The sequence below is a fragment of the Rhinopithecus bieti genome, unplaced genomic scaffold, assembly GCF_001698545.2.
Source record: "Rhinopithecus bieti isolate Rb0 unplaced genomic scaffold, ASM169854v2 scaffold_76167, whole genome shotgun sequence".
Taxonomy (NCBI): Eukaryota; Metazoa; Chordata; class Mammalia; order Primates; family Cercopithecidae; genus Rhinopithecus; species Rhinopithecus bieti.
Genome location: NW_016828260.1, coordinates 226,333 through 248,444, shown reverse-complemented (window position 1 = coordinate 248,444; position 22,112 = coordinate 226,333). Strand labels below are relative to the sequence as shown.

The 22,112-nt window shown below is 53.6% G+C and overlaps 2 protein-coding genes across 5 annotated transcripts in view; one reads left to right on the top strand and one right to left on the bottom strand.

Annotated features, from left to right (window-relative positions):
• ATP2A1 (ATPase sarcoplasmic/endoplasmic reticulum Ca2+ transporting 1) overlaps positions 1-7,552 on the top strand; it is a 29,939-nt gene extending 22,387 nt beyond the window's left edge. The window contains exons 13-23 of the mRNA XM_017864422.1: positions 443-568; positions 677-895; positions 3,345-3,680; positions 4,952-5,172; positions 5,278-5,480; positions 5,674-5,759; positions 5,872-6,005; positions 6,123-6,240; positions 6,410-6,527; positions 6,783-6,826; positions 7,261-7,552. Coding sequence (XP_017719911.1) covers positions 443-568; positions 677-895; positions 3,345-3,680; positions 4,952-5,172; positions 5,278-5,480; positions 5,674-5,759; positions 5,872-6,005; positions 6,123-6,240; positions 6,410-6,527; positions 6,783-6,787 — 1,566 coding nt within the window. The 3' untranslated portion in view covers positions 6,788-6,826; positions 7,261-7,552. The remainder of the gene's footprint in view (positions 1-442; positions 569-676; positions 896-3,344; positions 3,681-4,951; positions 5,173-5,277; positions 5,481-5,673; positions 5,760-5,871; positions 6,006-6,122; positions 6,241-6,409; positions 6,528-6,782; positions 6,827-7,260) is intronic.
• RABEP2 (rabaptin, RAB GTPase binding effector protein 2) overlaps positions 7,502-22,112 on the bottom strand; it is a 28,626-nt gene continuing 14,015 nt past the window's right edge. For 3 of the 4 annotated variants that reach the window (XM_017864423.1, XM_017864425.1, XM_017864424.1), the window contains exons 4-13: positions 21,413-21,523; positions 20,977-21,327; positions 17,807-17,902; positions 17,610-17,708; positions 15,031-15,186; positions 9,168-9,345; positions 9,007-9,018; positions 8,844-8,899; positions 8,478-8,591; positions 7,502-8,125 (exon numbers count right to left, since the gene is read on the bottom strand). In XM_017864423.1, coding sequence (XP_017719912.1) covers positions 8,024-8,125; positions 8,478-8,591; positions 8,844-8,899; positions 9,007-9,018; positions 9,168-9,345; positions 15,031-15,186; positions 17,610-17,708; positions 17,807-17,902; positions 20,977-21,327; positions 21,413-21,523 — 1,275 coding nt within the window. In that variant the 3' untranslated portion in view covers positions 7,502-8,023. Of the gene's footprint in view, positions 8,126-8,477; positions 8,592-8,843; positions 8,900-9,006; positions 9,019-9,167; positions 9,346-15,030; positions 15,187-17,609; positions 17,709-17,806; positions 17,903-20,976; positions 21,328-21,412; positions 21,524-22,112 lie in introns of those variants that run through there. The other variant, XM_017864426.1, reaches the window with a different exon arrangement.

Here is a 22,112-nt window from a genome sequence, read left to right as displayed (position 1 = left end):
TCTAACGGAAAGGGCAAGTAATAAACAAATACACACACGGATAAGTAGATGACTATGAATTAGGATAAGTTTGGTAAACAGTGTTTTTCTTTCTGTTTTTTTTGAGACAGAGTCTCACTCTGTCGCCCAGGTTGGAGGGCAGTGGCGTGATCTTGGCTCACTGCAAGCTCAGCCTCCCGGGGTTACGCCATTCGCCTGACTGGGACTCCCGAGTAGCTGGGACTACAGGCGCCCTCCACCTCGCCCGGCTAGTTTTTTTTTTTGTTTTTTTAGTAGAGACGGGGTTTCACCGTGTTAGCCAGGATGGTCTCGATCTCCTGACCTCGTGATCCGCCCGTCTCGGCCTCCCAAAGTGCTGGGATGACAGGCTTGAGCCACCATGCCCGGCCTCTTTTTGACCATTTTTAAGAGACCTGGTCTCCCCTCCCTGTCTCCTCTCCAGGTGATCCGCCAGCTAATGAAGAAGGAATTCACCCTGGAGTTCTCCCGAGACAGGAAGTCCATGTCTGTCTATTGCTCCCCAGCCAAATCTTCCCGGGCTGCTGTGGGCAACAAGATGTTTGTCAAGGTCAGAAATCAGAATGCGCCTCAGCCCCCTCTTCTTCCTACTCCTGGCCCCTGTCACTGTGCCCAGGAAGGAAAGTGGTGGTCTCTGAATGCTGTTCTGGTCTCCTAGGGTGCCCCCGAGGGCGTCATCGACCGCTGTAACTATGTGCGAGTTGGCACCACCCGGGTGCCACTGACGGGGCCAGTGAAGGAGAAGATCATGGCAGTGATCAAGGAGTGGGGCACTGGCCGGGACACTCTGCGCTGCTTGGCCCTGGCCACAAGGGACACCCCCCCGAAGCGAGAGGAAATGATCCTGGATGACTCTGCCAGGTTCCTAGAATATGAGGTAAGCAGCTGGGAGCCTCCCACTCTCATGAAGCTGGTGAAGGGCTGGGTCCCAGCCATCCACTCACAGCTTCACCACCCAGATCATTTCCTACCTTGTCAGTCAAGTCGATGGCTCCTTAGTGCAGGCCATGGAATCACAGGACACTAGAGTTTCAAAGAACCTTGGAAGGCCCAGGTGCAATGGCTCACACCTGTAATCTCAGCACTTTGGGAAGCTGAGGTGGGAACAGCACTTGAGCCCAGGAGTTTAAGACCAGCCTGGGCAATGAAGTGAGACTCCATCTCTATAAAAAAAAAAATTTTGGCCGGGCGCAGTGGCTCAAGCCTGTAATCCCAGCACTTTGGGAGGCCGAGACAGGCAGATCACGAGGTGAGGAGATCGAGACCATCCTGGCTAACACGGTGAAACCCCATCTCTACTAAAAAAAAAAATACAAAATCTAGCCGGGCAAGGTGGCGGCCGCCTGTAGTCCCAGCTACTCGGGAGGCTGAGGCAGGAGAACGGCGTAAACCCGGGAGGCGGAGCTTGCAGTGAGCCAAGATCACGCCACTGCACTCCAGCCTGGGCGACAGAGCGAGACTCCATCTCAAAAAAAAAAAAATTTTTTTTTAAATTAGCTGGTTAAATTCATGGGGTCTGGGTAAAAGTAAAATACATTTTTAAAAATGTTAAAAGAAAAGAGATGAACTGGACATGGTGACACACACCTGTAGTCCCAGCTACTGGGGAGCCTGAGGTGGGAGGATCACTTGAGCCCAGGAGTTGGAGGCTGCAGTGAGCCATGATTACACCACTGCACTCCAGCCTGCATGACAAACAAGGCCCTGTCTCTAAAAGCAAAATAGAAAAAAAAAACACACACACACAAAAGGAAAGAATGAACCTTGGGAATCGTCTAGCCCAGTGTTACTCTAAATGTGATCTGTGCTCGGTGACAAGGTGAGCCACTGGAACCAGAACATGAGCCAATGCCACTGAGCACATAGGGGGTTCAGCTGTTGTGTTTTCTGTAGCGAGACTGTCTTGAGGCAATTGATCTGTGTTCTGGCAAAGACTCCTTACTTGTACTGGACCAGCACCCGGAACGGCACCAGTTCCTCCTTTCATTTTATACAGGGGATTTCTTTTAAGTTGTGGGTCACATAGTGGCACTGCCAAAAGCAGAAAGCAGTACCTCACTTCCAGTTCACATTCTTTCTATGAAAGACACATTTTGGCTGGGTGTGGTGGCTCACGTCTGTAATCCCAGCATTTTGGGAGGCCAAGGCAGGCAGATCACAAGGTCAGGAGTTTGAGACCAGCCTGGCCAATATGGTGAAACTCCGTCTCTACTAAAAATACAAAAATTAGCCGGGTGTGGTGGTGGGCACCTGTAATCCCTGCTACCCCAGAGGCTGAGGCAGGAGAATCGCTTGAACCCAGGAGGTGGAGGTTGCAGTGTGCAGAGATCGCACCACTGCACTCCAGCCTGGGCAACAGAGCGAGACTCCGTCCCGAAAAAAAAAGACACAATTTGGGGGCCACGTATCAGGGCTCACACCTATAATGCCAGCACTTTGGGAGGCCAAGGCCGGCAGATCACTTGAGGTCAGGAGTTTGAGACCAACCTGGCCAACATGGTAAAACCAAGTCTCTACTATAAAATTAAAAAATTAGCCAGGCATGGTGGTGCGCACTTGTAATCCCAGCTACTCAGGAGGCTGAGGCAGAGAATCGCCTGAACTCGGGAGGCAGAGGTTGCAGTGAGCTGAGATCATGCCATTGCCATTGCACTCCAGCCTGGGTGACAGAGCAAGAGCCCATCTCAAAAACCAAAAAAGAAAAAAAGGAAAGAGACATGATTTGGGCTGGGCATGGTAGCTTATGCCTGTAATCCCAGCACACTGGGAGGCTGAGGCCAGAGGATCTATTGAGCCCAGGAGTTTGAGACCAGCCTGGGCAACACAGCAAGATCCTTTCTCTACTAAAAATTTAAAAAAAAAAAAAAATTAGCTGGACATGGTGGTGCATGCCTGTAGTCCCAGCTACTTGGGAGGGTGAGGTAGGAGTATCGCTTGAGCCTGGTAGATTGAGGCTGCAGTGAGCTATGATCACTCTGTTGCACCACTGCACTCCTGCCTGCACTCCTGCCTGGGGGACAGAGCAATACCCTGTCTCTAAAAAAAGAAAAAAAAAAAAAAAAAAGGTATGATCTGGACCCATGATGGGCCTGGCACCATCAGCACCTGCAGGTGCTTAGATGAATGAGACATTTCCTGCCTCTGAGCTTCCAAGGCCCCACTGAGGTCTGACACCAGGCCCTGAGGCTGCAAGTCTAGGGTTCAGTCTTCCCGTCCCCCCCCACCCCTTCCTGACCTTTCACCCCATCGCTACCCTCTACCAGCTTCCTCCAGGGGAGTTTTCCATATCCCCATCTGACCAGTGGCTCTCTGCTGTATCTCCCCAGACGGACCTGACATTCGTGGGCGTGGTGGGCATGCTGGACCCTCCACGCAAGGAGGTCATGGGCTCCATCCAGCTGTGCCGTGACGCTGGGATCCGGGTGATCATGATCACTGGGGACAACAAGGGCACAGCCATTGCCATCTGCCGGCGAATTGGCATCTTTGGGGAGAACGAGGAGGTGGCCGATCGCGCCTACACGGGCCGAGAGTTCGATGACCTGCCTCTGCCTGAACAGCGGGAAGCCTGCCGACGTGCCTGCTGCTTTGCCCGCGTGGAGCCCTCACACAAGTCCAAGATTGTGGAGTACCTGCAGTCCTTCGATGAGATCACAGCCATGGTGAGAGGCCCCAGGCGGCTGGGCCTTAGTGTTCATGGAGATGACCAGATGACTGTGCTGGAGAGAATGGGGCCCAGGGCAGGAGGGCCCTGGTAAGATGCAAGAAGGGTGGGGATTCAGATCCTGAAGGAAGAGTCTAAAGGAGGGTATGTGGGCTGGGCCTGTAATCCTAGCACTTTGGGAGGCTGAGGTGGGCAGATCACTTGAGGTAAGGAGTTCGAGACCAGCCTGGACAACACAGCAAGACCTCATCTCTACTAAAACAAAACTTTAAAAATAAATTTAGCCTCACAGTGGCACATGTTTGTGGTCCTAGCTACTTGGGAGCCTGAGGTGGGAGGATCACTTGAGCGCTGTAGTTTGAGGGTGCAGTGAGCTATGACTGCACTATTGAACTTCAGCCTGGGCAGCAGAGTGAGACCCTCTCTCAAAAAAAAAAAAAAAAAAAAAATGAAGGCCAGGCACAGTGGCTCACACCTGTAATCCCAGCACTTTGGGAGACCGAGGCAGGCAGATCACGAGGTCAGGAGATCGAGACCATCCTGGCTAACACAGTGAAACCCTGTCTCTACTAAAAATACAAAAAATTAGCCAGGCGTGGTGGCGGGCGCCTGTAGTCCCAGCTATTTGGGAGGCTGAGGCAGGAGAATGGCGTGAATCCGGGAGGCGGAGCTTGCAGTGAGCCGAGATTGCGCCACTGCACTCCAGCCTAGACATCAGAGCAAGACTCCGTCTCAGAAAAAAAAAAAAAAAAAGCCAGGCACAGCGGCTCACGCCTGTAATCCCAGAACTTAAGGAGGCTGAGGCAGGCAGATCACCTGAGGTCAGGAGTTTGAGACCAGCCTGGCCCAACATGGCAAGACCCCATCTCTACCAAAAAATACAAAAATTGGCCATGCATGGTAGCACGTGTCTGTAGTCCAGTTATTCAGGAGGCTGAGACAAGAGAACTGCTTGAACCTGGGAGGCGGAGTTTGCAGTGAGCCGAGATTGCGCCACTCCATTCCAGCCTGGGCGACAGAGTGAGACTCAGTTCCAAAAAAAAAAAAAAGTGTGCCAATCTTTGTTCTAAACTGAGCTTTTGGCCAGGTGTGGTGGCTCATGCCTGTAATCCCAGTACTTTGGGAGGTTGAGGCAGGAGGACTGTTTGAACCCAGGAGTTCGAGACCAGCCTGGGCAACATAGTGAGACCTCATCCCTAAAATGAAAACTTTTTTAAAAAGGAGGGATGTGTGAAGGTGTCCTAAGCCCACCTCCTCCTCCTCCCTCAGACAGGTGATGGCGTCAATGACGCCCCTGCCCTGAAGAAGGCCGAGATTGGCATTGCCATGGGATCTGGCACTGCTGTGGCCAAGACTGCCTCTGAGATGGTGCTGGCCGACGACAACTTCTCCACCATCGTAGCTGCTGTGGAGGAGGGCCGCGCCATCTATAACAACATGAAGCAGTTCATCCGCTACCTCATTTCCTCCAACGTGGGCGAGGTGGTCTGGTGAGCAGCTGGGTGGGCGTCCAGGTCTGGTGAGAAGCCGGGGTCAGGGTGGGGTGGCTGCAGGTCTGGAGGCAGGACAGAGATGTGACCACCTCCTTCCCGCAGCATCTTCCTGACTGCTGCCCTGGGGCTGCCCGAGGCCCTGATCCCGGTGCAGCTGCTGTGGGTGAACTTGGTGACCGACGGGCTCCCAGCCACAGCCCTGGGCTTCAACCCACCAGACCTGGACATCATGGACCGCCCCCCCCGGAGCCCCAAGGAGCCTCTCATCAGTGGCTGGCTCTTCTTCCGCTACATGGCAATCGGGGGTGAGCTGGAGGGGTTCCTTGATCCTCCCCACCCCTTGGGACTAACCCCCTCTCTGGGACACCAGCTTCCCCACGCAGGTGCTGAGAGGGTCTTCTTCCTTGGCCAGCCTGTCCATGGCCACTTGAGGCCCTCAACCCTCGATGCCCCCCATCTCCCCAGCCCTAACCCCCAACTCCCCTCTCTCCACCACAGGCTATGTGGGTGCAGCCACCGTGGGAGCGGCTGCCTGGTGGTTCATGTACGCTGAGGACGGGCCTCATGTCAACTACAGCCAGCTGGTAGGGGGAGGCCACAGAGGAGGGGACCAGGAGGGTGCGGGGATGCAGGAGGGGACCAGGAGGGTGGCATGGAGGTGGCCCTGGACCTCAGTCTCCCATACCTTCCTTGCAGACTCACTTCATGCAGTGCACCGAGGACAACGCCCACTTCGAGGGCATAGACTGTGAGGTCTTCGAGGCCTCTGAGCCCATGACCATGGCCTTGTCCGTGCTGGTGACCATCGAGATGTGCAACGCACTCAACAGGTGGGCCCTCCCCGGCTATGCCTGCCACCCTCCCCTGAGGCCACTGCCCCATCCTCCACTGTGCCACCTGCCTCCTCCCTCCTCACTGCGCCTTCTCCCTCCCCTTTCTCTCTGCAGCCTGTCCGAGAACCAGTCCCTGCTGCGGATGCCACCCTGGGTGAACATCTGGCTGGTGGGCTCCATCTGCCTCTCCATGTCCCTGCACTTCCTCATCCTCTACGTTGACCCCCTGCCGGTGAGGTTTCTTCCGCCCAGGGCCACCCACCCCAGCCCTGGGGAGCCCACGGCATGACCACTCCCACCAGGGATGCCGATGTGGGAGGCTGGTAGGAGTGGGCTGGGCAGTGCGAGTCTCTGGCTCCCTGCCCACCTGCTCCTGAGAGGGCGCTTGTCCCCTGCCCCAGATGATCTTCAAGCTCCAGGCCCTGGACCTCGCCCACTGGCTCATGGTCCTCAAGATCTCACTGCCGGTCATTGGGCTCGACGAAATCCTCAAGTTCATTGCTCGGAACTACCTAGAGGGTAAGGAGTGCCCTCTCTGTCCCCAAGCCCTGGCTCCACCACAGCCCCTTCCCTCCGATGCTGCCCCTGCCCCGCCCCACCCCCTACTTTGCAGGTGGTAAGTTCCTCAGCCCTGGCAGGACCTGTGTCCACCTGTTTCCCCTGCACCTGCAGGGGCCACGTCTCCAGGGCAGCCCCACTGCCTCCTCAGCCCCCACAGCCCCCACACTGCCTCCCCACCTTGATAACAGTGCCTCTTGTCCTCTCTGGCCATAGGATAACTGTTCCCCCTCCTCCATCTCTTTGAGCCCGTGTCACAGGTATCACCCCCTTCTTGCCCTCACCCCAGCTGCTGTGCCCCTGCCACCCGCGCCCCTCAGCCCCTTGCGCATCGCATCCAAGGTCACTTGCGCTCGCAGCTCCACCTGGAGCCATTGCCGCTGCTGCTGCTGCGCTTCCAGTCGGGGTGGGCCGCTGGCCTCCCACTGGGCGTCAGTTCGGCTCCCAGGCCCTGGGCAGTGCCAGCCTTTGGGCCCGTCTGCTGCGCTGCGTTGCGCTGGCTGTGTGCTGGGCTGTCTCTGCTGTGGGGCTGCAGTGGGGAGGGGGGTGTCTGGGGACACAGGTGAGTAAGGGAGGAACTGGTGGGGTGGTAAGCTTCTGAGCCTCCAGGTAAGTAGGTGCCTGGGAGATGCACCTGGGAGGGACCTCGCTGTCCTCCCGCTGCCTGCCTCATCCCTTCTCTTTCCCCTTCCAGATCCAGAAGATGAAAGAAGGAAGTGAACGTCCTTTTGCCCTGTCCTCCCCACCCTGATAGTGACGCATCTTCAGGCAGAGCTGTGGCACAGACCCCTGTCCTGTCCCCCACAGCCCCGTCATGTGTCTGTTTATAAACACGACCCCTTCCCTTTCCTTCCCCCTCGGCCACCCACCTCCCTCTCAACCTTGTAAATCCCCTTTCCCAACCCCGAGGGGCTTGCAGGGACAAGGCAACCGACTGCGCTGAGCTGCTTATTTATTGAAAATAAATGACAGAAAAGTCTGGCCTTGCTTCTGTGCGCGCTTGGAGGCGTGGGTCGCCGCTGTGGACAAGCGCCTTAGTGTCATGCAGACCAGAAGGCAGCTGCCTGTCCCAGGGCCAGGGCCCACCTCACTGCCTCTGATGGGGACTCCCAGCCCCCATGGCTCAGCTGTGCCCTGGGCAGGGGATGGGCTAGGGGCAGGGGAGGGCTGGAGCCCAGGAGGCAGCACAGCAGCCAGAAAGTCGCAGGCCTGAGCCTACACCTTTGGTTCCAGGAGGGGCTTGGGCCCCTCAGCCAGGTGTAATCCCTGAGAGCAGGAGCCCCAGCCACCCTGGGAGGAGGCGCTGGAGGCTAGGGCAGTGGTGGCCCCATCAGTCCCCTCAACCCCAGGCTCAGGGACGGTGGAGAAGCCACCCAAGACCCCAGAGCCAGGCCTCACGGTTCTGGAGTGTGGAAAGGCGTCTTTCCCAGGGCGGGGGTGGGGACACCCTGACCCCCTCAGGTGTCCTTGATGTCCCTGATGTCCGTGAGTGGCGCCTCATCCATGATGCTGCGCACCTGCTCCAGGGTCTCTGCCTGGCGGATCCGCTCCAGGCGCACCTGTGCGGTCAGACGAGGGGAGCAGACGGCCTTGGTGGGGAAATGCAGCCTCTACCCCACCTGCTAGCCCCCAAGGGCAGGGCCTGGGACCAGTGGACCCAGGGGCCACCTCTGTGGGGCTGAGGCCACAAATGCCCTGAGCGTCCACCATGCCCTGTACTGAGGGCTTCAGGTGACTGACCAACGTGCACATGAGAGTTTCAGGGTTTTTTGAGCAATAGCTCAGGACAGGACCACGCCAGCCCCAGGAGGAAGAAAGGACTCCCCTAACCAGGGGACTGTCCTTGCAAGACCCAGGAGAGGTCACCCGGAGTGGAGCCAGCCAGTCCGGCAGGGCTGGGACAGGCCGTACCTGGAGGGCCTGGGACAGTCGCACGAAATCCCTCTGCACCTGCTCACTGGTCTCCAGCTCTGCCTGCAGCCGCAGCACCTTGGCCCTCTGTTCTGAGAGGTCTGGGAGCTGGGCCTGCGGGGACAGACACCACACTGAGCTGGGCCTGGCTCAGCCTGGGCCAGATGGGAGGGTGTGTGGCCCCAGCACGGGAGTTCCCAACACAGTAGCCCCTTCTACACCGCTCCTGACTCCAACCTCTGTCTGGCTCGGCCAAGCCCAGCCGTTGCCCCCGGGCTTCCTCCCAACAGGCCTGAGGGAGACACAGAGGGCGGGAGGGGTGGGGGAGGGTCCCTTTCCTCCCAGTCCCCCTGCCCTTCCCCTCACCTTGCTCTCTTCTTGCTGCACCCGCTCCATCTCCGTCCTCAGGCTGCACAGGGAGGCTGGGAAGTCAGGGCAGGGCGAGACGTCAGGGCCACGCCTCCTCCCTTTCCCCACCTAGCCCAGCCAGGGTGGGCGATCCCCAAGATCACCTCCAGCACACACTCACCCTCCAGCACCTCTGTGGGAAGGAAAGAGAGAGAGGTCAAGGCCAGCGGTGCACCACCGCCTGTCTCCCCTCCCCGCTGCTGCCAAGGAGCCCCGGTGGCTCCTTGCAGGGCTGACAGGGGCCCTGGGCCCGGGGCTGGGGGCTCGTGCCCCTCCCCTCACCTGTGTCCTCCCGCTGCACCCTCAGCTGCCCCTCCAGGCTGGCCCTGGCCGCCGTCTCCTCCTCCAGAGCCTCCCGCAGCGTCACAATCTCGATCCGCAGGCGCTCTGCCCCGTGTTCCTGGGCCTGCAGCCTGGCCCTCGCCTCTTGCCGCGTGCGGCGCAGCAGCTGCTGCAGCTCCTGGAAGGGATGCGAGGAGTCACCTGCTGGGCCGGGGCAGGAGGGCAGCAGGGCAGGGGCCACCAGCCAGACGGGGATTGTGGGGAGGAGGAACGGGGAAGGAAGGAAGGATGGAAGCAAATGGCTAAAGCAGGGAAGACCCCAAAATGCCCATCGTCTGGGAGGCGGATAGGCGCGCTCCGGCCCAGCGGAGGAAGCTCAGGACACACGGTCATGCCCCACACTGTGGAGGGCGCTCAGGAAGAGTCCCAACCAGAAAGTTCAGCAGATTACTTACAGCAAGAGCCCCTTGCCGGGTGCGAGGGCTCACACCTGTAATCTCACTACTTTGAGAGACCAAGGTGGGCGGCTCATGTGAGGTCAGGAGTTTGAGACCAGCCTAATCAATAAGATGAAATCCCGTCTCTATTAAAAATACAAAAATTAGGCCGGGCACGGTGGCTCACGCCTGTAATCCCAGCACTTTGGGAAGCCGAGGCCGGCAGATCACGAGGTCAGGAGTTCGAGACCAGCCTGGCCAATATGGTGAAACTCTGTTTCTACTAAAAATACAGAAAATAGCCGGGCGTGGTGGTGTGCGCCTGTAGTCCCAGCTACTCGAGAGGCTGAGGCAGAAGAATCACTTGAACCCAGGAGGCGGAGGTTGCAGTGAGTTGAGATCGTGCCACTGCACTCCAGCCTGGGCGACAGAACAAGACTCCATCTCAAACAGAAACAAAAACAAACAACAACAACAACAACAACAAAGCCAGCTGGTGGCCCGCGCCTGTAGTCCCAGCNTCCCCTCCTTATTGAGCCTGTCACAGCCCCATCCTTGAGTACGACCACATTTATTACCATTGTCAGCTGCCTCGTGTGAAAGAACAGGAAGGAGGGAAGGAGAATATAAATATAAATTGAAAAGCAGTGCTTTGGGAGGCTGGCCTGGCTGAGGGGAGATGTAACATAACATGGAGGCTATCACCCCAGGGTCAAATAGTTGATGGCCCATGCACGGAAGTGGTGATCAAGTTTCCACGTCACCAAGAATCCGGCTGTTAACTGTCACCAGGGCTGCAAGGCTGGACACAAGGGCAAAGTGTTCAGAGGAGTTGAATGCTGAACTTTCAGCCTTTTGACTGACCCTTAAAGCACTTTGGGCTTCTCTGAGGACAAGCCTGTTTCTCAAGGACCTGCCATTTATTATCCTCCAAGGGAAGTTTGAGATACTAGAGATGGGGAGATATGAGCTTGCTTGTTGAGGAAGGATTTCACCTCTAGGGCTTTGTCTTTGACAGATGTGATGAAACCCTAAAACTGCTTCTTCTGAAATAAGAAACTGCTGCTTTCACTCACATAGAGAAAATACCATCAGAACTCAGCCTTCCAGACAGCAATGCCATCAAAAAAGTCCTGAAGCCAGATTTCCAAAGGGAAAAGCCAAGCCTTTAACTGAGACCTGGATGATGGTGAACAATATTAATAAGACACTGACAGAGACACAGAAGAAAGCTTGTCCAAGTGCAGAGCTTTTCTTTGAAGTCTCAGTGAAATCATTCTCTTTTGGGGGATATCTTCTTCATACTTAGAATGTTTATAAAACCAGGAAAAGGCCAAGACCTCTGCTTATAACCTAGATGTAGATGAAATGGAATACCTTTTGTTTTCATCCTCCTCCTCCTTTCAAAATAAACTAATGTGGAAGTGGGGTTTACTAGGTATACATGGACATTAATGCAGCAGCATAGACAATATCAGAATGCAGAAGATAGACACAGTCTATCATACAGGAATTGCACACCCAGAGATTCTCTCAGAATCCTTTGCCTTATTCATTTGTTGTCCTTCTTTTTCAACCAAAATGGTCTTCAATAACATGGTTAAGGAATTAATTTCCTTTGATTCTGTTTTAAGTTATTTTGATAATACTCGTTTAAAAGTCTCAAGTGAACCAGAAAGCCCAGTCCTCACCAAAAACTTGAACGGAATAGTTTAACTTACAAAACACTATTTGTACTTTAGTTTTGCTTCAATGTGGTTCTAATCATTGCACTTATAGCACTCTGCCCAAGGCTGATCTAGCCTTAGCTATATAAAAAATTCAAACACCATTTATGTACTTATAAAACAAAAAGCCAGCATCTTTCTCCTTCTAATCTTCCAAGGAACATGCTGCTCTTGTTTCTTCAAGAAAACAAGTAGAGACAGAGTATTGGCATTTAATGAAAATTGGATCAGAGCAGGGAATGCTAAATTGTTACTGGATTTGTGTGATGTCAGTACACAGCATTAATCTTCATGCCTCAGCTTCTCCATTTGAAATAGAAGGCAAGCTATTTCATAGCGATGGGTTAGGGATTAAAACATAGGTATATGGCATGCAAAAAGCACATACTAATCCCTCTCTTTAACTCAAATTCAGACAGGCCCTTATTAGGGAGCTGTGTTTTGCTTGGAGCTTACCTCAAATGAATTATGGAGAGTTCAAGCATGATTCAGAAAGAACAGTGAAGATGATTCAATGCCTTGGAAATGAGATCCATGCAAAAAGACGAAAGAAACTGGGCATATTGGGGTGGTAGAAAGGTGACTGTGAAGGCGAAGGCAAGCCCTGGTGGCAAACAGAATTCATACACTGTATAATGTCATAAGCAGAAATTCAACATGCTTCATTGCTCCTTTGTAGAGTCACCTTAAGAAATTGTCAGATGCTCTTCAGTACCTGATGACAGTTGAACAAACAGATTGGAGAGATTTAAGTTACTTTTCTACATTTGTGCAAGCAGTTAAATGGCAAAGCTAAGATATGGATGCAAGCTCTGTCTGACACCCCAAACCATGCTCTATGGTGAGGATTAATTGAGTTAAAATATATACAACATTTGCTATGGTGTCTGGAGCACAGTTCATGCTCAACAAGTGACAACGATTACCTTCTAGAGCTTTACCATTTATTAGTCCCCTTCAGTTTGAGGCATTATTTTTACTAGGTGTCTGTCTACCTGACCATCCTTTCTGAGCATAATGAAACTAGTAATTACAAAAGCCAAGAAATTAGAAACAGAAATGGAATGGACAAAGTTAGTTACTGTAGAATATTGGGGGAGACAGCTTGCTGCAAAACTTTTTAAGGCACATGTTCAGTTTGGCTAAGCTGTTGTTGTGGTTGTGTTCCCCTGTTCTCTTTACAGTTCTCTTCAACAACACAGATTTGAACTACATGGGTCCACTTACATGTGGATCCACTTATACATCGATTTTCTTCTACCTCTGCCACCCCTGAGACAACAAGACCAACCCCTCCTCTTCCTCCTCCTCAGCCTACTCAACATGAAGTAGGATGTTCATCACTTAGGATGAAGGCCTTCATTTAACAAATTGTGAATATGTTTTCTCTTCCTTATGATTTTCTTAATGTTATTTTCTCTCCTCTAGTTCATTTTATTTTTGTAAGAATACAGTATAGATTACATATAACATACCAAATACATGTTATTTAACTGTTTATGTTATTGTTAAAGCTATTACCAATAACAGTTGGCTATTAGTTACATTTTGGGGGAGCCAAAAGTTATATACAAATTTTTGGCTGGGCGCGATAGCTCACATCTATAATCCCAGCACTTTAGGAGGCCCGGGGGGCAGTTCACTTGAGGTCAGGAGTTCAAGACCAGCCTGGCCAATATGGTGAAACTCTGTTTCTACTAAAATACAGAAAATAGCCGGGCGTGGTGGTGTGCGCCTGTAGTCCCAGCTACTCGAGAGGCTGAGGCAGAAGAATCACTTGAACCCAGGAGGCGGAGGTTGCAGTGAGTTGAGATCGTGCCACTGCACTCCAGCCTGGGCGACAGAACAAGACTCCATCTCAAACAGAAACAAAAACAAACAACAACAACAACAACAACAAAGCCAGCTGGTGGCCCGCGCCTGTAGTCCCAGCTACTCAGGAGGCTGAGGCAGGAGAATCGCTTGAACCAAGGAGGTGGAGGTTACAGTGAGTCGAGCTGGTGCCACTAGACTCCAGCCTGGGCGACACAGCGAGACTCTGTCTCTAAAAATAAAATAAAATAAACCCTTTCGTAAAACTCAAGAACAATGAAAGTTAAGCACCACACTACACATGTAATGAAAACACCACCAAAGAAGACCGCGAGGGCAAAGCAGAGTCAAGGAATGGGGAGGAGGTGCCTGGAAGCGGACGGATCTCAGAGTGGGGAGGGCGCCTCAGAGATCTTTTTTATTGTTTTTTGTCTTTTGCTTTTTTTTTTTTTTTTTGAGACAGGCTCTCACTCTGTGGCCCAGGCTGGAGTGTAGTGACATGATCACAGCTCACTGTAGCCTCAACCTCCTAGGATCAAGCGTCCCGCCTCAGACACTTGAGTTGCTGGGACTACAGGTGGAGGCCACCACACCCGGCTAATTTTTGTATTTTTTGTAGAGACGGGGTCTCAACTATGTTGCCCAGGCTGATCTTGAACTCCTGGGCTCGAGTGATCCTCCTGTCTCAGGCTCCTAAGTAGCTGAGACTATGGGCACAAGCCACCAAGCCCAGCTAATACTTTTATTTTAGTTTTTTGTAGAGACAGGATCTTGCTTTGTTGCCCAGGTTGGTCTTGAACTCCTGGGCTCAAATGATCCTCCTGCCTCAGCCTCCCAAACTGCTGTGATTATAGGCGTGAGCCACTGTACCCAGCCACCAGGTGATCTATTTCTAATCAATTTATTAATAAGCCATATTATTATTTTGAGATGGAGCCTTGCTCTGTGGCCCAGGCTGGAGTGCAGTGGCGCCATCTTGGCTCACTGCAACTTCCACCTCCCAGGTTCAAGTGATTCTTCTGCCTTAGCCTCCCGAGTAGCTGGGATTATGGGCATGAACCACCACGCCCAACTAATTTTTTTTTTTTTTTAAGACAGAGTTTCGCTCTTGTTGCCCAGGCTGGAGTGCAATGGCGCAATCTCAGCTCACCGCAACCTCCGCCTCCTGGGTTCAATCAATTCCCTAGCCCCAGCCTCCCAAGTAGTTGGGATTACAGGTGCCCGCCACCACACCAGGCTAATTTTTGTATTTTTAGTAGAGATGGGGTTTCACCATGTTGGGCAGACTGGTCTCGAACTCCTGACCTCAGGTGATCCACCCACCTTGGCCTCCCAAAGTGCTGGGATTACAGGCGTGAGCCACCGCGCCCGGCTCCGACTAATTTTTTTGTATTTTTAGTAGAGATGGGGTTTCACCATGTTGGCCAGGCTGTTCTCAAATTCCTGACCTCAAGTGATTTGCCCACCTCAGCCTCCCAAAGTGCTAGGATTACAGGTGTAAGCCATCATGCCTGGCTAATAAGCCATATTATAAAGAAATTAAGTTGACAAAGGCCAGGCACAGATCCATGATGGCAGCTTGCTATGAACCAAAGATTATGATGAATTCAATCTTGTGGCTCACGTGTCACTTAAAAATAGCAAACCAACCAAATGACTGCTTCCTTCCTGACAAGCATTCTGTTAACTCATTTTCTTTTGATGCCAATGCTGGAAAGGGTGTATGGTTCCATTTCTCAGATGAGGAAACTGAGCCTTAGAGAAGGCAAATGAGTTGACCAAGCAAATATACAGCACCCTGGCTGGTCCCGACCAATGCTCTGCTCTGCCTGGGGAGGAGGGGCCCTCACGGTGGCTCCAGGCTCTCAGTGCCCACACTCGGCTTACTGGCACAGAGCTGGGCAGTGATTCCTCCTCGCCCTGCTCCTGCTGCAGGCCCTGGGGGGCTGAGGACGGCAGCTGCTCAGCCCGGAGCCCTTGGTTTTCCTCATTCAACCGCTTTACCTCGTGGTGCAGGCACTTGTGGGTGGTGACCAGCTCCGCCTGTGGATGGACAGTTAGTACAAAGTAATGAAGAGGACAGGTGTCTCCAGTCCGTAGGAGGCCAAACCTCCTTGAACCCTCCTCCCAGACTGACAGCAAGAGAGCCCATGTCCCCTCTGCTCCTGAGCAAGGAAGGATCACTTTTTGCTACCAAGCTCTTCAGACACCCCGTCCCTGCTAACACGCAGGTTACAGGCTGCTGCCAGGGCCCAAGCTGGGTATGGGTATTTTATTTGGTCCATACACACACACATACACACACACACACACACATATATACACATTTATTTAAATATATATAAATTTAAATTTTAAAAAAATATGTTTTTTTGAGACAGAGTCTCCCTCTGTCACCCAGGCTGGAGTGCAACGGCATGATCTCAGCTCACTGCAACCTCCACCTCCCAGGTTCAAGCGATTCTCCTGCCTCAGCCTCCCAGGTAGCTGGAATTACAGGTGCCCACCATCATGCTTGGCTAATATTTGTACTTTTAGTAGAGAAGGGGTTTCACCATGTTGGTCAGGCTGGTCTCAAACTCTTGACCTCAGATGATCCACCTGCCTCGGCCTCCCAAAGTGCTGGGGTTACAGGTGTGAGCCACTGTGCCCAGCCCATATATATTTCTTAAACCCTAAAGTAGTTGCCGACTCTAAAAATTGAGAGACAAGCCAGGTGTGGTGCTACACACCTATAATCCTGGCTACGGGGGCGGTCAAGGTGGGAGGGTCACTTGAGGCCAGGAGTTTGAGACCAGCCTGGGCAACATAGTAAGACCCCAACTCTACAAAAAGCATTTATAAATTAGCTGGGCATGGTGGTGTAAGCCTGTAGTCCCAGCTGTTCAGGAGGCTGAGGCTGCAGGACTGCTTGAGCCCAGCAAGTTGAGGCTTCAGTGAGCTATGATTGTACCACTGCACTCAAGCCTGGGTGCTGAGCAACACACCAACTCTTTTTTTTTTTTTTTTTTTTGAGACGGAGTCTCACTTCGTCGCCGGGGCTGGAGGTGGCAGTGGTCCGGTCCTCAGCTCACTGGCAAGCTCCGCCTCCCGGGGTTCCCGCCATTCTCCTGCCTCAGCCTCCCGAGTAGCTGGGACTACCAGGCGCCCGCCACCTCGCCCAGGCTAGTTTTTTTGGTATTTTTTTAGTAGAGACAGGGTTCACAGTGTTAGCCAGGATGGTCTCGATCTCCTGACCTCGTGATCCGCCCGTCTCGCCTCCCAAAGTTGCTGGGATTACAGGCTTGAGCCACCGCGCCCAGCCCTTGATTCTATTTTAAAAGGCTCAGGGAGGTCGAGCGAGGTAGCTCTATACCTGTAATCCCAGCACCTCTGGGAGGCGAGACGGGCGGAATCACGAGGTCAGGAGATCGAGATCATCCTGGCTAACACGGGTGAAACCCCGTCTCTACTAAAAAAATACAAAAAACTAGCCGGGCGAGGTGGCAGGCGCCTGTAGTCCCAGCTACTTGGGAGGCTGAGGCAGGAGAATGGCGTGAACCCAGGAGGCGGAGCTTGCAGTGAGCGGAGCTTATGCCACTGTACTCCAGCCTGGGCAACAGAGCGAGACTCCGTCTCCAAAAAAAAAAAAAAAATAGGAGACAATACACAAATATTCATATTTTTGGTTTCTCTTGAAAAATCAGAAAATGTGGCAGCAGTGAACCTGTGTTCTTAGGTGGCCACAGTCAGCAGAGCCCAGAGGCAGGAGCACCTTGCAGGAACCTCTGGTTCCAGGCTGCCCACTGCCCTCCTGCCCTACACCTGGCCCTGTTCAATCACGTATGTCTCCTCCCCAGTCTTGGTCAGCATCTGACTTGCTTTTTTTTTTTTCTTTGAGACAGAGTTTTGCTCTGTCACCCAGGCTGAAGTGCAATGGCATGATCTCGGCTCACTACAACCTCTGTCCCCGAGTTCAAGCGATTCTCCTGCCTCAGCCTCCTGAGTAGCTGGGATTACAGGTGCCCGCCACGATGCCTGGCTAATTTTTGTATTCTAAGTAGAGATGGGGTTTTGCTGTGTTGGCCAGACTCAAACTCCTGACCTCAGGTGATCCAACTGCCTAGGCCTCCCAAAGTGCTAGGATTACAGGTATGAGTCACCTTGCCCAGCCAGATTTGCTTTTAATCCTCATGACTCTGAAAACTAGGCCCCACTATGTCAGTTTTATAGATGGTGAGACAGAGGCTGGGAGTCTGGGATTAGCTCAAGATCAAACACCTCTGTGTGGCTGCAAAGGCCCTGTTCTGGCCACAGCACCAGCTGCCCCAAAACCCCCTTACCTACCTGGCACCAGTTCCAGGGTGCGGCCTGAGCAGCTGGAGACAGGACAGGTGCCTTGACTTCCCACGTGCCCCCTTCCACCACATGCAACTGATTCCTGTTGGACTCCTCACCCTCCTTCCCCAGGGCTCCCAGGTACTCACCATCTGCAGCTGTACCCGCTCCTGGGCCTGGCTCACAGTCCCCTGCAGGGTCTGCAGCAGCTGCTCTGAGTTCTGGACCTGGGCCAGGAGCACCTGCATCTGGGTTGGAGGGAGGGTGAAAGTGAGGACAGGGGGATGTCAGGGGGCGGAAGGCAACCAGAGGCCTGGCTGGGGCTGCAGTGGCGGCTGGGACCCACCTGCTTGGCACAGTCCTCGTTGCTCCGTCTCAGGCCCTCTTGGAGCTCGTCCCGCTCGCGGCTGACGCTCTCCAGGTCCTTCTGCAGCTGTCGGCCCTGCCACAGACCCTGCCTTCAGCCTGCATCTCCTGGGAACTTAGGACCCCCTCACCACACTTCTCGTGGCCCACCTCTGCAGGGAGGTGCCCTCATCCACATAGTCCATCGAGTTACAGGCCCAGCCATCCTTTCTCCTCCCTTCACTCCCCACCCATCAGCAGGCCCTGCCGGGTCCATCTCCAAAGTGAATTCCACAGTGCCAGGTGCAGTGGCTCATGCCTGTAATCCCAGCACTTTGGGAGGCTGAGGCAGGCGGATCATTTGAGGTAAGGGGTTCAAAACCAGCCAGGCCAAAATGGTGAAACTCCATCTCTACTAAAAATACAAAAAGTTAGCTGGGTGTGGTGGTGGGACACCTATAATCTCAGCTACTTGGGAAGCTGAGGTAAGAGAATCACTTAAACCCAGAAGCAGAAGTTGCAGGGAGCCGAGGTCGCGCCACTGCACTCCAGCCTGGGTGACAGAGTAAAACTCCGTCTCAAAAAAAAAAAAAAAAACAGGGCCGGGGACGGTGGCTCATATCTATAATCCCACCACTTTGGGAGGCTGAGATGGGCAGATCACGAGGTCGGGAGTTCAAGACCAGCCTGACCAATATGGTGAAACCTAGTCTCTACTAAAAATACAAAAAAAATTAGCTGGACGTGGTGGCAGGCCCCTGTAATCCCAGCTACTGGGGAGGCTGAAGCAGGAGAATCGCTTGAATCTGAAAGATAGAGGTTGCAGTGAGCCAAGATTGGGCCACTGCACTCCAGCCTGGGTGACAGGACGGGACTCCATCTTAAAAAAAAGTGGATTCTGGCTGGGCGCGGTGGCTCACACCTGTAATCCCAGCACTTTGGGAGGCCAAGGCGAGCGGATCACGAGGTCAGGAGATCAAGACCATCCTGGCTAACACGGTGAAACCCTGTCTCTACTAAAAATACAAAAAAATTAGCCAGGCATGGTGGCGGGCACCCGTAGTCCCAGCTACTCGGGAGGCTGAGGCAGGAGAATGGCGTGAACCCAGGAGGCAGAGCTTGCAGTAAGCCGAGACTGTGCCACTGCACTCCAGCCTGGGCGACAGAGCGAGACTCCATCTAAAAAAAAAATAAAGTGGATTCCACATCCACCCATTTCTTCCTGTCTCTGTGGCCATCCCCTGGTCCAACGTATCACCTTCCCGTACACCACAGTCCCAGCCTCTCAGCTTCTCCTGTGGCCCCTACCCCAACACACGCCTAAGTAAGCTTTTTTTTTTTTTTTTTGAGATGGGGTCTCACTCTGTGACCCAGGCTGGAGTGCAGTGGTGCACGATCTTGGCTCACTGTAGCCTCGACCTCCTGGGCTCAAGCAATCCTCTCACCTCAGCCTCCCAGAGTAGCCTGGATCACAGGCATGCCACCGCACCCAGCTACTTTTTTGTATTTTTTTGTAGGACAGGGTTTCGTCATGTTGCCCAGGCTGATCTCAAACTCCTGGGTTCCAGCATTCCGCCCACCTCAGCGTCCCAAAGTGCTGAGATTACACACGTGAGCCACTGCACCTGGCCCCAAGTGAGCTTTTGAAAGCCTGGAGCTGGGAGGCTTCCCCTTGCTTAAAATTAACCCTGCAGGTGCTTCCCACATCTCCTAAGATGCACAATGCACAATCAGCCCCCAAGGCCGGACTCATGTGGTCCTGCCTTTCTTTCTGGTCTCCTCTTCTCTCCTCCCCGGTGGGCTTCCTGTTCCTCAGACACACTGTGGTCTCTCCATCCTCAGGGCCTTTGAACTCACAGGTCCTTGTGCCCTGGTCTTTTTTTTTTTTTTTTTTTTGCGACAGAGTTTCACTCTTGTTCTCTTGTTGCCCAGGCTGGAGTGCAATGGCGCGATCTCGGCTGACTGCAACTTCCGCCTCCTGGGTTCAAGCGATTCTCCCGCCTCAGCCTCCCAAGTAGCTGGGATTACAGGCATGCGCCAACCACGCCTGTCTCCATGTTGGTCAGGCTCGTCTTGAACTCTCAACCTCAGGTGATCTGCCCGCCTCGGCCTCCCAAAGTGCTAGGATTACAGGAGTGAGCCACCATGCCCAGCCTGTCCTTTAAGAGCTCCTCCTCCTACCATCTGGGTCTCAGCTCCAGCCTGAACCCAGGTCAGTCTCCCTCACTGCCAGTCTCTATCCCATAACCCTGTTTAGTTTTTTTTCTGGGCATCTCCCTGGTAACAATGTCTTCCCCATGCATCCATGTGCATTTTTGTTAAAAGCACCTTTACTGAGTTATAAGTTCTTTACCATATAATTTACCCATGTGAAATGTACAATTCATTTTTTTGCATCACATTACTATTATTATTATTATTATATTTCGAGACAGAGTTTCACTCTTGTTGCCCAGGATGGAGTGCAATGGCAGGATCTCGGCTCACTGCAACCTCCGCCTCCACAGTTCAAGCGATTCTCCTGCCTCAGCCTCACGAGTAGCCGGGATTACGGGCATGCACCACCACACCCAGCTAATTTTTATATTTTTAGTAGAGATGAGGTTTCACCATGTTATCTAGGCTTGTCTTAAACTCCTGACCTCAGATGATCCACCCACCTCGGACTCCCAAAGTGCTGGGATTACAGACATGAGTCACTGCGCCCGGCCTTTTCTTTTTTCTTTTCTTTTTGAGACAGGTTCTCACTCTGTGACCCAGGATGGAGTGCGGTGGCACGATCTTGGTTCACTGCAGCCTCAATCTCCTGGGCTCAAGCGATCCTCCTGCCTCAGCCTCCCAAGTAGCTGGGACTACAGGTGCACACTTGGCTTTTTTTTTTTTTTTAATTTTTGTAAAGAGACAGGGTCTCACTATGTTGCCCAGACTGGCCTTGAACTCCTAGCCACAAACAATCTTCCCACTCAGCTTCCGAGTGGCTGGGATGGCAGGTGTGAGCCACCGCACCTGGCCTCTGTGCATGTTTACATCTGCCTGCCTTCACTAGGAGGGGGGCCTCTCTTCTCCCTGTGGAAGCTCTGGCTCTAGCTCTGGGTCTGAACAGGTGGTGCAGGGGAAGCATCCAGCAGAGAGGGGGATGGCGCACCCAGCCATCCTGCCCACAACACTCACCTCCAGCTGCAGCTGCTCCCACTGGGTGTCTGGGACAAGCTGGTAGCCAGGAGGGGGCAGGTAGATGCCCTCGGGAACCAGGGTGCCCGTAGACACCAGCGAGGCCGTCTCTTCCTGTTCAGGGCTCAGGCCCTGGCGGCTGCGGGGCAGGGAGGAGCTGCTGCCGACCCCACCACCAAGGGAGAAGGAGGAGATGGAGGCGCTGTCATCGCAGTTGTGAGCGAAGGCCTCAGCTGCTGGACCCCCATCTCCGCTCAGCTCCTCCAGAGGCTCCAGCGGGGGCGATGGGTCCCGGGACAGGGGCAGCAACTCCGTGGAGTCGTGCAGGGAAGGGGCATGCCGGGGACGTCTCTAGGGAAGGGGGCAGGGAAGAGGCTGGGGGGCCAGGGTCCTCTGGCACCCCTCCTTCCCCAGCGCCCCCTGGCCGCGCCCTCACCTGGATCTCCTGTATCAGCTCCTCGGCCCTCAGCAGCTTCGCCTTCAGCTCCTCGATCTCCTTCTCCATGGGCAGAACGATCTCCCGCAGCTTCTCCGAGTCCTCGTGGGCCTGGAGGGAGTGGCGTTTGGCAGCAGTAGTTCCCCCCTCCCGAGTGCTGAAGCCCCAGGTCTGTTCAGAGCTTCCTCTCCAAGCACATCAGCTCTCCTAATCCTCCCTAGAAGGTGCTGTCTACCATCATTCCAGAGATAAGAACACAGAGGCTCTAGAAGCTTCCACGACTTGCCCCAGGGCATAAGGGCAAGGATGAAGGTCACGACTTCTTCCTGTGGCCCTGTCACTCACCATATCTTCCTTCCCCAATATCCATTTTTTCCTTTTGTAATATAACTTTACCTTTTTTTTTTTTTTGAGATGGAGTCTTGCTCTGTCACCCAGGCTGGACTGCAGTGGCACGATCTCGGCTCACTGCTACCTCCACCTCCTGGGTTCAAGCCATTCTCCTGCCTAAGCCTCCCCAGTAGCTGGGATTACAGGCATGCTTCACCATGCCCAGCTAATTTTTGTATTTTTAGTAGAGACGTGGTTTCACCATGTTGGCCAGGCTGGTGTCGAACTCCTGACCTCGTGATCCGCCAGCCTCGGCCTCCCAAAGTGCTGGGATTACAGGCTTGAGCCACCGTACCCGGCTTTTGAAAAC